This window comes from Anolis sagrei, chromosome 1 (genome assembly GCF_037176765.1).
Source record: "Anolis sagrei isolate rAnoSag1 chromosome 1, rAnoSag1.mat, whole genome shotgun sequence".
In the NCBI taxonomy this organism is placed as follows: Eukaryota; Metazoa; Chordata; class Lepidosauria; order Squamata; family Dactyloidae; genus Anolis; species Anolis sagrei.
Genome location: NC_090021.1, coordinates 187,957,542 through 187,973,436, shown reverse-complemented (window position 1 = coordinate 187,973,436; position 15,895 = coordinate 187,957,542). Strand labels below are relative to the sequence as shown.

Genomic DNA, 15,895 nt, shown 5'->3' with positions numbered 1-15,895 from the left:
ACAATACATGGACTGAATGTACAGACTGAGTTGGACATGTTTTTATCTTGGCAAATGTCTTTTGTGTGTATTTATTTTATATGTATTGTTAATTTACTGTTGTTATATGTTGTTTTAAGATTTTTACTGTTTAGCATTGAATTCTTGCTGTTAGCCCGTCTGAGTCCCTCTACAAAGGTAGAGAAAATCGGGATATAAAAGTTTTAAATAAATAAATAATAATAAATAGTTAAAATGGACTGAGTGGGTCTGCCAGAAGAGATAGGTCTTAAGTTTTGTCTTATATTCTGACAGCTGATTTAGCTGTCAAGAGCTCTTCCGACAGGTTGTTCCACAGTCTTGGGGTCCTCTGATGAAAAGGTCCTCTGGGTGAGGAAAGGGATGATAACTTTTCTGATAAGAGTGCTTATACTGACTCATGGACAAGTTGACCCAGTTTTTTGGGGCCAGGTTCGTGAATGAGAATATGCAATAAGTTGGAGAATTTAATAATATTGTAGGCATCATACTTGGCTTGCACTTTACTGTGTATTAATTACCCTCAAAATCTAAGCACATCTTGAAGGCATTGCTGCTTAAATAAGGAATGACTAAGATCCCTAAGACCATTGATGTATGTGGCTAAAAGGCAGCCAGATCAAACAAGTTCACATATTTTGTGCTTTTAGGGAAACTATGGCTAGACTCTCTCAAGAATCATTCTGAAGTTATGTCTATTTTACTGTGTTTACCTTTTGTGCAGGTCATTCTAGAGGGGCTTCATAATCAAAAGACAAAAACGAGTGTTACACTGCTCTTTATTGGAATGGGTTCAGTAGTTGGAATTCATTTGCTTTTAGTTCTTGCATTTCTCTTATGGAAGGTATGCACGTTATTCTCTATTTTTATATTTTTGTTTTGTTTTTGCCTTTATTGTATCTCATTGAAATATTCTTGTTTTTGTGTTTCATTTTTTTCAAGTCTAACAATATACGACTAATGTATAATAGTACAGAGAGTTTTTAAATTGGTGGGTTTATACTCCTAGGTGATTCAAAGAGGAGAAAGCATTTTAAAAAGGAGGGAAAATATTTTTAGTTCAATGTCTAACATAATCAGACCCTGAAAAAGATTAAAATGGAGTTCAATCTCAGTTGTTGAAAACTAGTGAAAATTCTCATCATTTACATTTCATAGTGGACATAAAGGAACTCGAAAGGACCACTGGAGCATTTTGTGGAGGCTGGATTCCTTCTGAAAGGTTTATTGGTCTTAAATGCTTTCAGCTCCAACTTATGTCAACCTTGATTATTCAGCCTAGCCTTCTTTTCAAAGCAGTCACACTGATTAGGGGGTGGTTTTGGTTTAATTTTATCTCCTTAACAATATGATTACTTCACACTATGTTAAAGTGGACACTTTCCAAAGAAATGGCACCATCTTATTTCAATAAATGTATTTCAAAGACATTCTGTGAAAAAATGACAATAAGGTACAAATTTATACTTAACATCCAGCTGGTGGCTTCATAATCTGTTGTAGACGTCACTTTGAGGGAGATCTCCACACCCCACCCCTATGCAATACCTTGGATAGTGTTTGGGAAAACTCAAAATTATAGCAGATCATCCAAAAATCGAACAGGATGCAAAAAGTTGAGCAATCAGCTCACAGCTAGCAAAGTGTGAGATTCTGTATGATGGCTGTAAAAAATTAAGAACTTAAGAGCTTAGGCAGGCAAAGATGCAGAATTCAATCTTAAAAATTACAGGTTTATTTACAATACTAAAGAACTAACTACATTTCTTAATACTGAAAGAACTGGGTCTGAGCTACTCTTAACACCCATCTCTTCTAAGGTTTCAAAAAGAGGGGGGAAACAGCAATCACTACATCTTTCTGACACACACGCAGAGAGTGATCTCAAAGCTCACAGCACATACTCCAATGTAAGAAACTAAAATCAGATTTTTAAAAAGCCTGCAGTAGAAATAAATCCATTTTACACAACCAATCAGAATGAGAGCAGAAACAGAGAGGGGAGAAGAAATAGATACATTTCCAACTGTCATCCAGGAGACATGGAGGAAGGGAAACCCTTGGTCTATACTAAATTAACTGGTCCTCATAGAGGACTTGAGATTTGGATAGTGTGGGGTTGAATTCCAACAGATAGCACCTAACATAAGCTAGAGTAGATTTACCACCACATTGAAATAGAAATCACCAGTTGCCAATGCTTAACAATACTAGGTACAATTCACATGAAGCTCAGAACCCTTACTTTCCTTACTTAAATGTCTAATAATCAATTAGTTTAAAAGTGTTTTCAGTTTCCCCTATTTCATCACATAATAGTTATCACCATGTTTTAGTTGCATCCCCATTTTTGGAGTGGCAAGATTGATATATTTTTGTTCCTCACATAATAGTTGCAGAGCTATTTGGGGCTGATTCCGCCTCCTTCCTCTGAAGGCAAGGCAGTTCAGAAACTATGAAATGGATATCTCTGAAGCTCTTCTCTTCCCTCCTTCCTCAGAGGCCTTAAGGCGGTTTTTAAAAAACCTGAAATTGAGGTTGCTGGAACTTGGATCTTCTCCTTCCACCAAAGAGCTTCATTTCAGATTTTATAAAATGCCTTGCATTTGGAGAAAGGAAGAAGGGAGGGGAGATCCTCCTTCCTCCTTGTCAAAGCAATTTTTAAAACAGCTGTTTTAAGGCTGGATGATCATTTCTTCTCCAACTTCTCAAAGGTAAGGTAGAATCAAAGACAATTTTTTTCATTGTGTAATAGTTGCGCCCCCTTTTTCCAAAAAAGGGATAAAACATGTGACTACTATGAGATGAAATTTGGTACGTTGATTTTAACCATTTTTGTATTATATTTTACTAACATTATGTGTTTGCTGACATTTCAGTTCTGAAATTGTATATTCCAGGTTGGTTTCTTTAAGAGAAAATACAAACATCTCCCTCAAGAACAAAATGGAAGAGAGAGTTGGAGCTTCATAAACAGTGACCCAAACGATACCAAGGATGAATGACAATTTGCTTGCTTAATACAGACATTTGACCAAAGAATCTGTTAATTGCAAGAATCCTCAAGCCAATCTATACTCTTTGGATTTAGCTGAGTGGAAGATTGATGGCATCCTCATAAGTGTCTTGAAATACAAATGTCTGAGGAATAATTGTGATAGTGAGATGAATCATCTCTGGCTTGAAGAGCAAAGAAAAACAGACTGAGTTTTAACACTAGAGAAAAAAAAATCTTTTTGGTAAGTGGAAGAATTTGACAAGGACTGCTCATACTTGAACTTAAGAGCACATTACCTCACAGCCATTGTAATCAGCTAATCAGGTTATAAATATAGCAAGCAATGGTATTATAAACCAATATGGAACATCATAATAAAAATTATTTTTATTACTTTTTTCTTTCCACATCAAATATACATGAGCCAAGATCCTGCACAGAGAGAAATGTCATGTAATTGATGTTGAGCATCGACACCCCCCTCCCGGGTCAAATTAATAATAAAATTATATTGATGGAACCAGGAGAAGCTGAAGAGAGCAAGAGCCTGGAGCCATGTGGGAATCAGTTCTGCAAGAGATCAGAGATATGGAGGAGCCCAGCAGCAGCTACCAGCACCTTGGATACATTCTATCCTCCCCTTTTTATTACAAAACTAGCTTGGGTTATTTGAGAAAGGCATTGTTTTTCTATGCTCCAAGTTTAGTCTAGATCCAATGTCAGCTGGGTTCAGTGGGTGTGGGTGAATTACAACTCCCATATGCAAGTTCCATCATCCATCCTCCTCCAAACCACACCAGTATGTAGAGTAGGTCATGGGGGCTCTGTTTGGTCTTGATAAGTCATTGGATGAAGGTTGAAGTGATCTCACGAAGTGAGTGAAGGTACTGTTAGTCCCATTATCCATAGTCCATCCTCCTCCAAACTGTACCAGGATGTAGAGTGGGTAATGGAGGCTCTGTGTGCCAAGTTTGGTCCTGATCTGTCATTTGTTTGGTTTGCAGTGGTCTCAGGAAGTTTGTGAAGTTACTGCAAGTCCTTTCATCCATGGTCTTTCCTCCTCAGAACTGCACTAGGATGTAGAGTGGATCATAGGGGCTCTGTGTGCCAAGTTTGGTGTTGATCAGTCAGTGGTGTGGGTCACAGTGGTCTCTTGAAGTGAGTGAAAGTACTGCAAATCCCATCATCCATGGCCCGTCATCCCCTAAAACATACCAGGATGTAAAGTGGTTCATGGGGACTCTGTGCCAAGTTTGGTCCTCATCTGTCATTGGTTTGGGCCACAGTGGTCTCAGGAAGTGAGTGAAGGTACTGCATGTCCCATCATTCATGGTGCATCCTACCCCAAACCACACCAGGCTGTAGAGTGGGTCATGGGGGCTCTGTGTGCCAAGTTTGGTCTTTATCAGTCATTGGTGTGGATCACAATGGTCTCAGGAAGTGAGTGAAGGTACTGCAAATCCCATTATCCATGTTCTGTCCTCCCCCAAACCTCACCAGGATGTAGAGTGGGTCATGGGGGATCTGTGTGCCAAGTTTGGTCTTGATCTGTCATTGGTGGGGACCACAGTAGTCTGTGGGTGCCCAAGTATTTTAAAGTACTACAGATCCCATAATCCGTGGTCCACATTCCCCAAACCACACCAGGACGTTAAGTGGGTCATTGGGTTTGTGTGTGCCATGTTTGGTCCAGGTCCATCACTTGTGCAGGTCACAGTGGCCTGTGAAAGTGGCAGCCAATCCGAAAGCTGCCACATACATACAAACATTCACTTTTATTATATGTAAAGATATAGATATAGATAACCTTTTAATAAATGTGCACTATGGTGCATTATCCTCTATATTTGATTCTTTGTCTCTTCCTTGCCTCCTGTGTCCTTCTCTCCCTTTCGCCTCTTGTAGCCAGCCCTGGTAACCACATGGCCCCATAGCCCCCCATGGCCCTTGGAGCAAGGCTCCATTCCTTCTTTCCCCCTCTAGGTAATTTCCCTGCATCCCAACTAACCCCTTTGTGAGCCGTTGTCCCTGTGCTTACCCCAGTTCCCAATGTTGGGGATCCCCAGTATCCACGGATCTCTTCATGTATATAAAATTATATTTTGGCCGGCTTAATTAGCATTGAATAGCCTTGCATCTTCAAAGCAAGGCTATTCAATGCCAATCAAGGTGGCCAATAACAACATTCACACTTGCCTCAAACGGACAAGAGTTCTTTCTCCCACCCTGGACATTATTCTGCAGATACATAAACTCCATTTGCCTAGTTTCCTTCAAAACCTCTGAGGATGCCTGCCATAGATGTGGGTGAAACATCAGGAGAGAATGCTTCTCACAGCAACTCTATGTCAAGTCTGTTTTTTTCCCCTTGAAGATTGAACTGCACAACTACTGTCATGGTATAAAATACTTCATTTGCTTATTTGTTATTAACTGCCATCAAGTCACTTTCGACTTATGGTTACTTTATGAAGGGGAGACCTCCAGATCATTCTGTCATCCAGGTCCTTACTCTGGTCTTGTAAATCCATGTTGTACCTATGCAAAAACCACTTGGGCAATAGCTGGATAATGCTTGAAGACTGGGTATTTCTAAAAAAAACTAAACTTAAATGAAGCGAAATCTTCAGAGCAAAGAATGAACTTTCTTGAACATAGTTCTGAAAGATTTTTAATGCTTGAATAATGCATACTTAAACACATGCAATTGTATTTGTCATTTATTAGGAATCAAAGTCATATACTTAAAGAACATTTCAACATTTTTACTTCATCAAACCATTTAAGTCCAATTTTCTAAATATCTCCTCTATGCTTCTTTTCATCACAAAAGTGAAAAGCACCTGAAATGTTGTTTTTTAAAATCTCTTCTCCATATTTTTTTTATTGCAATGGAATAGTTTTTTGACTGAGTAAAGATTCACATAGTGGTCAGTGCAGGACATTAAAAAAAAATCCTCCGGAATGAGTGAAAAGGAAGGAGATCTAGAATGTATCTGGTAGATGATCCACTGGGAAACTGCATTAAAGAGGCATGGATTTCAGTCTAGACCATTTTCTCCCATACCGCTAAATACTCAAGATAAAAACATGATTTAGCTGAGAAATGAGTGATTTATTTAGATATATTTTATCTAAAGACAGCTGCATGATTCTTTCGGATTATCCACTGTATTAACATTCTCTCCATATAGCGTAATTAACTGTGGATGTGCCCTAAAATGGGAAAAGAATAAAGAGAATCTATTACCACTGTTAGTTTTAATATAACGTTTTATCTTGGCACTTATTTACACAAAGAATCCACTTAATTTTATGATTGCAAGAACTTAACTTCCCACAGTTTAAACAAATAACCCATCATGAAAAAAAAAAAAACCTGAAATACTAAGCCCAACATACTTCTAGTAACACGTGGGCCATGCCAGTCTGCCCTGGCCAATCCAAACTGCAGGTTAATCAGATCAAAACTGTCTGCTTATGCCTATCACAAATGTTAATTCAAAAACTTGGAAATGTTATTTTTTTTGTTTGCAATTTCTGGAATTCCCAGCCAGCAGACATTTTTATTCTAGTTTGGGATGCAATATACACTGTCAAATTAATGCAGTTTGTCACTATTTTAGCTCTGTGGCTCAGTCCTATGGAATCATGGGAATTAACAGTTTTACAAGGTCTTCAGCCTTCTCTGCCAGAGAGTGTCAAACTATACCCAAGGTTCCATATCATTGAGCCATGACAGTTAAAGTGGAATCTGACTGCTTTAATTTGACAATGGAGATACAGTCCAGGAGAACCAGAGCCAAAAGAGTAGTTTCCAAGCTCTTTCCAAAGCCCATAACACATGGAGCAAGCAAAAATTGACTCCAGCATCATATCAAATGTAATAACTCCATATCAAATGTAATAACTACATATAGTTCTGTATCATTGTTTCTCAACCTCTTGCCCCTCAGATGTTTCTAGAGTCCCTTTCATTACATGCTTTCTAGATCTTATAAGAAAAACAATCTAGAACTATTAGGATAGCTAAGTGTTTGTAGTTTTAATTTGGAGACAAGACGCTAGAATCCAGGAGGTGATTTACTATATATAAGCATGGACAGGTGGATGGCTTCAGAGTATATCCCAATGGCTAGTGGGAAGAGCTGTTCCTGGCAACTTCTGTTATTCCCAGAGGAGGAGGAGGAGGAGAAGCTATTTCACTATAGCTCTGCTTATGGTGAAATGTTATCTCCCAGTATAATGATTAGATTTGATCCAGTGGCCAATTACTATCATTGACTAACTGTAGAGGAAGAGGTCTGGGAGGGGAAAACCTGGAGGGGCTGGTAAACAGGCTCCCAGGTATCTGCTGCCATTTGTTCTTCAACATATTATTGGTGAAAATACTACAGGAAACACAGATGGAAAAAACAGCCACTTCTGGCTTGTGCATTCACCCAATGCAACTCTAAGATAGCTTTAAGTTAGTATTACATGCAAAATCTTGAAGTATACTTTTATGTTAAAATCAGAACTATTTATTTATTTATTTATTTTATTTATTTATTTATTTTTGCATTTGTTAACCGCCACTCTCAGCCCGAAGGCGACTCGTGGCGGTGTACAAAACATAGAACATAAAGACAACAATTACAATAGATTGGGACTATAACATACATCTTACTAACACACACTAATTAAGCTAAAAATCCGCTTCGTCATGTTTGAATCATAATCAATCTCGTAGACATAGTCCAATTCCGATGGTCAATCCAAGAAAAACAAGCACTTAATTGAAGGCCTTTTCGAAGAGCCAAGTCTTCAGGCCCTTGCGGAAGGCCATGAGGGAAGGCGCCTGCCTGATCGCAGCAGGGAGGGAGTTCCACAGCCGGGGGGCCACCACCGAGAAGGCCCGTTCTCTAGTCCCCGCCAGGCGTGCCTGTGAGGCAGGCGGGACCGAGAGAAGGGCCTCCCCGGACGATCTCAAGGTCCTCGTGGGCTCGTAGGCCGAGATGCGGTACTCGAGGTATTTTGGGCCGGAACCGTTTAGGGCTTTGTAGGTTAACACCAGCACCTTAAATTGGGCCCGGTAGCTGATCGGCAACCAGTGGAGCTGGGACAGCAAGGGCGTTGTGCGCTCCCTGCGTCCCGCTCCGGTTAACAACATGGCTGCCGCGCGCTGAACTAGCTGGAGCTTCCGGGCCGTCTTCAAGGGCAGCCCCACGTAGAGAGCGTTGCAGTAGTCGAGGCGGGATGTGACCAAAGCGTGTACCACCGTGGCCAAGTCAGACTTCCCAAGATACGGGCGCAGCTGGCGCACGAGCCGAAGCTGTGCGAATGCTCCCCTGGTCACCGCTGAAACCTGGGGATCCAGGCTCAGCGATGAGTCCAGGGTCACACCCAAGCTGCGAACCTGTGCCTTCAAGGGGAGTGCGACCCCGTCCAGCACAGGCTGTAACCCTATACCCTGTTCGGCCTTGCGACTGACCAGGAGTAACTCTGTCTTGTCTGGATTTAATTTCAGTTTGTTCGCCCTCATCCAGACCGTCACAGCGGCCAGGCACCGGTTCAGGACTTCGACAGCCTCCTTAGTAGCAGGTGGGAAGGAGTGACAGAGTTGGACGTCATCTGCGTACAGGTGACACCGCACCCCGAAACTCCGGATGATCTCACCCAGCGGCTTCATGTAGATGTTAAACAGCATGGGGGACAGTATGGAGCCCTGAGGAACGCCACAGGTCAAAGGCTGTGGTGTTGAACAGGAGTCCCCCAATAACACCTTCTGGGTACGACCCTCCAGAAATGACTGGAGCCACCGCAAAGCGGTGCCCCCAAGGCCCATCTCTGCAAGGCGTCCCAGAAGAATACCGTGGTCGACGGTATCGAAGGCCGCTGAGAGGTCCAGAAGCACCAACAGGGACACACTCCCCCTGTCTAGCTCCCGGCGGAGATCATCCACTAAGGCGACCAAGACCGTCTCGGTACCATGTCCCGGTCTGAAGCCAGACTGTGCCGGATCCAGATAATCCGTGTCTCTCAAGAATACCTGGAGTTGTGAGGCCACCACGCTTTCCATGACTTTGCCCAAAAAGGGGAGATTGGAAACAGGCCGAAAGTTGTCAAATTTAGTGGGGTCCAGTGATGGTTTCTTCAACAGCGGCTTTATGATAGCCTGTTTTAGGCTCGCTGGAATCGTGCCTTCCCGAAGGGAGGCATTAACCACCACCGTTACCCACTCAGCCAATCCCCCTCTGGCCTCTTTCAGAAGCCAGGATGGGCAGGGGTCTAGGATGGACGTGGTAGGCCTCATTCCTCCAAGTATCTTGTCCACATCCTCGGGTTTCACAAACTGAAAAGAATCCAACAAAATAGGACAAGCAGGTGCTTGTGTCACATCCACAGAGACTGCATTTAATGTGGCGTCCAGCCCAGAACGGATCAAAGCGACTTTGTCTGCAAAGAACCGAGCAAATGCTTCACAGCGCGTGGCCGAATTGTCAGGGCTCCCGCCTAAGGTAGGGGGAGTTAAAAGACCTCTGACAATCCGAAACAACTCCGCCGGACGGTTTTTTGCAGACGCAATAGTAGCCGCAAAGAAAGTTTTCTTTGCGGCTTTTATTGCCGCGGCATATGCCCTTAGAAAGGACACAAACCGTGTTCGATTTGGCTCGCTTGGGTCCGAGCGCCACACGCTCTCTAGTACCCTCTTCCTTCGCTTCATCGCTGCCAGCTCCTCAGTGAACCAAGGAGCTGGTTTAGCTCGGTTACTTGAGAGGGGACGTTCCGGAGCGATCCTGTCAATTGCCCTGGTCATCTCCCCATTCCAGAGAGCGACCAAGGCCTCGACATGGTCACCTACCGAGGTGGCGGGAAAATCCCCAAGAGCCGTCAGGAATCCGTTCGGATCCATAAGCCTCCTGGGGCGGACCATCTTAATGGGTCCTCCACCCTTGCGGAGGTTAGGGGGCGCAGTGAGCCTAAATCTGATCAGGAAGTGGTCGGTCCATGGCAACGGAGAGATGGACAACTCCTCCACACCGCCACCCTGCTCCCATCCCTGGCAGAAAACCAAGTCCAATGTGTGTCCAGCACAGTGGGTGGGGCCAGTTATTTGCTGGGACAGCCCCATGGTTGCCATGGCAGACATGAAGTCCTGAGCCGCTCCTGTGAGGGTCGCCTCGGCGTGGATGTTGAAGTCCCCCAGCACAAGAAGCCGTTGGGACTCCACCACCAGGCTCGAGACCACCCCCGCTAGCTCAGGCAGGGAGACTGTAGTGCAGCGAGGTGGACGGTACACTACCAGAATCCCTATTCTGTCCCGGTCACCCACCCTCAGGTGGACGCATTCGAAATTTGTGGTCTGCGGGATGGGACTCCTGGTCAGATGGATGGAATCTCTATAGACCACTGCGACCCCGCCTCCCCGTCCTCCGGCTCTTGGTTGGTGTTGCACGGAGAAACCTGGAGGACAAAGCTGGGAGAGATTCACGCCCCCCGCTTCATCCAACCAGGTCTCCGTGATGCACGCCAGATCTGCCCGCTCTTCCAGGATTAAGTCCTGGATCCAGGTCGTTTTTCCGTTGACAGACCTGGCGTTCAACAACACCACCTTCAAACCAGAGGGCCCGCTCACCCGGTTACACCAATTTACCTTAGGAGACCGGTTGGGGGTTGTTAATATGGATAAGCGGTCCAAATTAGGCCGAATTCGCGGTCTCCTTTTCCCGCATCTCCTCCTTCCCACCACGACCTCTATGGGGGCCCCTCGGCTAGCGGAACACCTCCCTTCCTCCATGCCGCAGTTTATGACCAGGATCTTATTCTCTATTCCAACAGATGTTTGAGATGCTGGCGTTTTTTCTTGCCACTTGTTTTGGTCTCCTTTATCCCCCCTCCCCTCCTCATTGTTCTTCAGCGGCACCGGCCCTCCTCCTCCCCTGCTCCCTCCACCGATCAATAATGACAGGGACAGGATACATAGGAGGGTAGGGAACCACATGGGTGGAAACGACACACTTTGGTAGATGGAAGACACAGTAGTGAACGTTCAGTCGAGAGCAAGGTGGTCCCTAGAGAGCTGGAGACTTAAGTGCAGCAGTCACAGCAGTATGGACTAAGTTGCGACTACTAAACATTGAACATGAAAACACTTTCTCCTACCGAATATGAACTTCAGATGGCCATTCCCATAAATCTCCATCTATGTTCCAAGGATAGTTCTTTTTTCCAGAATCTACAGGATTCAGATCGCCACCAATGGCATGCTCAGTTTCAGTTCTCAGGTGGACTTTTACTTCTTCAACGATATAAGTTTCAATAAAGGGGAAATTGAACTAAACATACAAAAAAAGAAGACAAACAATTCAAAAAAAAATATTCAAATAGCTATTTTATTTTTTTGGTTTGGTTTGAATGTATACAGACCAGTAATTTAATTTAGCTGATAACAGTCTCAAATGACCAAAAAGTATAACATTTCCAGGGAACTGTCTGACCAAACAAGATACAGTTAGCATAGCAACATAACCTACTATTTTCTCGGGAAATGTATGTGTATTAGTTGTCTACACACATATGTGTTGTTGTATATACTTATGTATTGTTTGTTTTATATGCATCACCTTGAAGTGCTTCTGTGAGCTGTGCTGAGTCCTTTTGAGGAGATGGTAGTGAGGTAAAAATAAATTTATTATTATTTATTTATTATTATTCTCTATAAACCTGGAAGCCCAAATGATCTGCACACAACTTTAAACAGAAATACAAAATCCTCATCTGCCACAAATTACTTCAAAAATAATTCAACTTTTCAAAAATCTTTTGGACATATATAGTTTCTTCTACACAATTCTAAAAATATGGGATATTAAATGATGGGATTCTGCATTTTTAAAACAGAAGGCTAAAAAAATCAAGAGGGGGAAAGCCAATTTTCAAAGGGACTTTTATGTTAAAAAGAAAATGAACCCATTTGTTTCAGCATAATTTTCTATGAACTTCTGCTTCTTCAAAGAAGAAGACTGCTGCCAAAAGAAATGTACAATGAATTGAAATGGTTAGTCTTAAAGGTGCCACAAAATTCTCTTTTCCTTCCTCCTTGAAAAAGAAGAAGTGTTAACAGTAGGAGTACTGCTGCAAATGGTATCTATCACCAAGGCCTCTTCCATGCGACACAATCATGATCCCATCATGGAACTGCTATGGATCCATCCTATGAATTCTGGTGGAGGAACATTTACAATCATCAACCAGAGAATTTTCCTCTAACCAAACTACACAGCTGTGAGAGGCCGCCGTACCCATTAAAGTGGAATCAAAGGATTCAATTGAATAGCGTGGAAGGGTCCATGATGAGAGGAAGGTTTTTTGCTCCCTTTTCACAGGTGAGATGCATGCTGGCTTTGTGTGTATGTCTAAAAGAGAGTAAAAGCTTTGAAAATTTATTTTGCTTCTTGCCACTGTGTTGACTGTCCTTTGTAGCTGCTGTCTGTGCATGTTCTGGGAAAATTAAAAATTCTTATAGACAAAATTCCAGGAGTCCGTATTTGCCTCTAATCTCAATGCAGTTGACATTTAAAAACAAATTTTGGTTTTTTTACAATCAGTTTAGCAGCTTTACACTGTAGTAGTTCCTATATATAAGAACCACATAGAACTAAACCACAACAGATGGACGGAAATAGGTTAATCGGTATTAGTCTGATTGGTGATTTTCAAAAATCAGATAAAAGTGGGCTAATATACTCTGACAGGAAGCTAAGTCGCCTTACAAAGGCGCTGACATCTCCTAGAGTGCATTTACTTCTACGTCAAACCTTTACAGGTCTATTTTCTTTGTGTTATATTTTTGACATCTTGTTTTGTCTTGTTTTCTTCTTTTTTGTTTAGTGGATACAGATGGAAAATACATCTAAATAACCCTGGGCTGGAAAACGTTAAGAGTAAGCCTCACCTGGTTTTTCACACTACTGTATCTTTTTAGATGCTTAACAAATTCTGGACGGGACGTGTTTCGTACAACAATAAGAGCTATGCTTCCATCATCCAATCTGAAAAGGACATAGTTCAGTTAAAACACAAAATTGAGGAAGCTGTGAATAACTACATAATTCTCAATAACTAAATATGTTTGGTTATCAGTGTCACTATAAAATAATTAAAACCCCTGATGCCTGTTACTTAGGCCACAATGAGTAATCTACATTATTAGCGCTAGCATTTCATTTTACTCTTTTTAAGTAAAATGCCGCTTCAGTGTATATTAAAATTAGCTCAAAATTATGTAAGTAGTCCTTAAAGCAATCCTGTATGATAATGGAGTATTATTACCGCTACACAACAGACCTGCCGCAAGGCTGAAATACAGATCCCCCCCACCCCACCTCCAGAAAGCCATTTATTTATTAGTTCACACCAGAAGTAAGATTTTAACTGGAGCAACGCCAGCATCCTTCCATTTGATCACACACTTCCAGCTTGTTTCTCAGTCTTTCGTGTAACTTCCTAGCTGGCATTCCTGGATAAAGTAAGACAGCAGGACCAGTTGCCACCCACTACTGACACGGAAAAGAGATGTTACCCTACTGGGCCTCAGGTGTTGGCGCCCAAATCCCTCTTAAGTCAATCAGGGCTACACCTCTTCAGTTGTCAATTTATTGGCCCCAAAGCCCTGGATTCTTGTGTGACCTTTCAGGCGGCTGGCTGAACCTCTCCAGCTTTCTGTTTACAACTATGTATTGGTACAATTATTCAGGAGGCCTGAGCACATGGTGATTTCAAGCGCAGCCATAATGGCAGGAATTTTTGTCTGACTCCTCCTTGGAGACAATAATCTCAGATCCATTCCCACCCTTGTCCAGGGTTCATGCTTTTTCTTCTGCCTCCAGCAGTCATGTGAGGATTCCCAGTTCTCATTCTGTTTTGGATTTATCTTGCTCATGAACATCTTAGTCAACTTCCCTTTCAAATGCCTGAAAAGTGAGACGTGAAGAACACGTCTCACTTTTTCCTTGTCAGCAATTTCTGATCCAATTCCTTCCAGTACACTAAATAACTGTGGAATACTTGCCCTGTTCACTCATCCCAAGAATCAATAACCAGCTGGTATGCTACACAAAGTTTCCAAGCAGGAAGCACATACTTAAATCCTCTCTTTACAATGGCCGTAAAATTCACTGAATTTTCACCCTTGTTCACGGAATATGGCTGCATTTTCTTCCCCAGTTGACCAAGGATAACCAGATAGCTCCTAGACACACACACCACACAGCAATTCCCCAGAACCTTCTGTTGCTCTTATAAAGCTGTAAAAATAAAAACCTCACAAGCCTCAGTGTACATCTCCTAGCAGAGGTTTTACCATCTACAAGTGATTTTATTGGATATTATCCAAATTGTGGTGCTAATTTCACATTGTACTTCAATTTTAGAGAACTGTGTAATTAGTGAGGCAAGTCTAAGAATACTTTAGGCAGCTGTTTTGTACTCATTTTTCATGGACACGTTTAGAGCCACTGCAAACTAGCCTCCTGCGGGAGCAAACTGTGCCAGCACGTCCATGATGTCATGAGACTCCGCCTCTCTCTCCACCCCTTTCTCCGCCTCTTTCTCTGTGCCAGAGTAGTTTTTCCTTTGTTAGGGCAGCATTTCCAGCTTACTCTCGTTGTTGAATTCTGTCAACAACGAGAGTACGCTGGCAATGCTGCCCTAGCAAAGGAAAAACCACGCTGGCACGGAGAAAGAGGTGGAGAAAGGGGCGGAGAGAGAGGCGCAGTCTCATGACCACATCAGCACTAGTTTCTTAGATATGGTTATGATTTTTTATGGGCAAGCAGATGAAGATTATATATGGCATTTGCTCTATATCTCAAAAACTAGATCTGATAGGGGAAAATTGCTGCCATTTTTTGGAATCAACAGGTCAAATATACCCAGACAAAAGGCTTATATTTGAGGAACCAACATGTGTGCTGGCCAGTGTAATCTTATAAGGAGCCATGTCCCTCAGAGGTCTCAGTACCTCAATGCTGATTTTATAACAAGTCAATCCCTTTACCCTAGGAACAGTCCATGTCGGTTGCCATTGTCATCACCCTTCAGGATCATGTCATGGCCTCACTCATAATTTGTGATCTGCCTCTGTTGGAATGAGTACCTCCACACTCCCTGGGAAGCATTTCCCATTCAAGCTTACATGAAACTGGAAATGGCCAGAGAGTGGGGGGGGGGGGGGGGGGGGGCAAATGGAGTGGCATAGCAGCTACTGCAAGTGCTTTCTTTTTTCCATTTCCATGTAAATAGCATTCATGGGACTTTCCCAACTTCCCTGCTGATATTCAGAAGCACATCTGGAGGTAATAAAACACCCTTTTAAGATCATCAACTTCATATTTCCGAAGATGATTCAGCAATTATGGGTATACTGAAAGAACACTATAGGTCACAGGAAAGTTCATGAAGCATTTATTAAGGGTCTTAAGTCTTAATTTGGATACCAATGGAGATAATTAAAACACAGTGAATCTGAAAGGTATTTGATCAGAGTCAATAATATGCAAGTGAAAATATTAAGTATTGTATTTTTAATCAAATTTTGTTTGGAAATTGCCTATCCAAGTGCATTGCATTCCACTTTGGAGTAGCATTTACTTTATTGTGATTTGTTTTAGACAGCTTTAGGTGCTTGCTTCAAGAAAAGTCCACACAATCTGCAGAAGAAGTCAAACAACAGAAGAACTCTCTCAAGTTCAGTGGCTTTACAGAGAAAGATTTGAAGTATTAATGCTGAACCCAACCCTCAGTCAATTCACTGTATAATTGTACAGAAGAATGTATCACCTCAAGTAATGAGTCTGGAAATTCATATTCAGAAAACGTCATAATATTATTTGTCAA

General features: G+C 42.3%; 2 protein-coding genes and 1 long non-coding RNA gene across 4 annotated transcripts in view; 2 read left to right on the top strand and 1 right to left on the bottom strand.

Moving 5' to 3' along the window:
• Positions 1 to 4,860, top strand: part of ITGA4 (integrin subunit alpha 4) — a 53,757-nt gene extending 48,897 nt beyond the window's left edge. The window contains exons 27-28 of the mRNA XM_060779997.2: positions 743 to 862; positions 2,919 to 4,860. Coding sequence (XP_060635980.2) covers positions 743 to 862; positions 2,919 to 3,023 — 225 coding nt within the window. The 3' untranslated portion in view covers positions 3,024 to 4,860. The remainder of the gene's footprint in view (positions 1 to 742; positions 863 to 2,918) is intronic.
• An 863-nt stretch (positions 4,861 to 5,723) lies between these two features.
• CERKL (ceramide kinase like) overlaps positions 5,724 to 15,895 on the bottom strand; it is a 42,755-nt gene continuing 32,583 nt past the window's right edge. For both annotated transcript variants that reach the window (XM_060780009.2, XM_067471125.1), the window contains exons 11-13: positions 12,954 to 13,050; positions 11,162 to 11,334; positions 5,724 to 6,232 (exon numbers count right to left, since the gene is read on the bottom strand). In XM_060780009.2, coding sequence (XP_060635992.2) covers positions 6,151 to 6,232; positions 11,162 to 11,334; positions 12,954 to 13,050 — 352 coding nt within the window. In that variant the 3' untranslated portion in view covers positions 5,724 to 6,150. The remainder of the gene's footprint in view (positions 6,233 to 11,161; positions 11,335 to 12,953; positions 13,051 to 15,895) is intronic.
• On the top strand, positions 12,091 to 15,884 carry LOC137097572 (uncharacterized). The gene is made up of 3 exons (XR_010910275.1): positions 12,091 to 12,384; positions 12,890 to 12,942; positions 15,670 to 15,884. It is a non-coding gene; the product is annotated as an uncharacterized lncRNA (long non-coding RNA).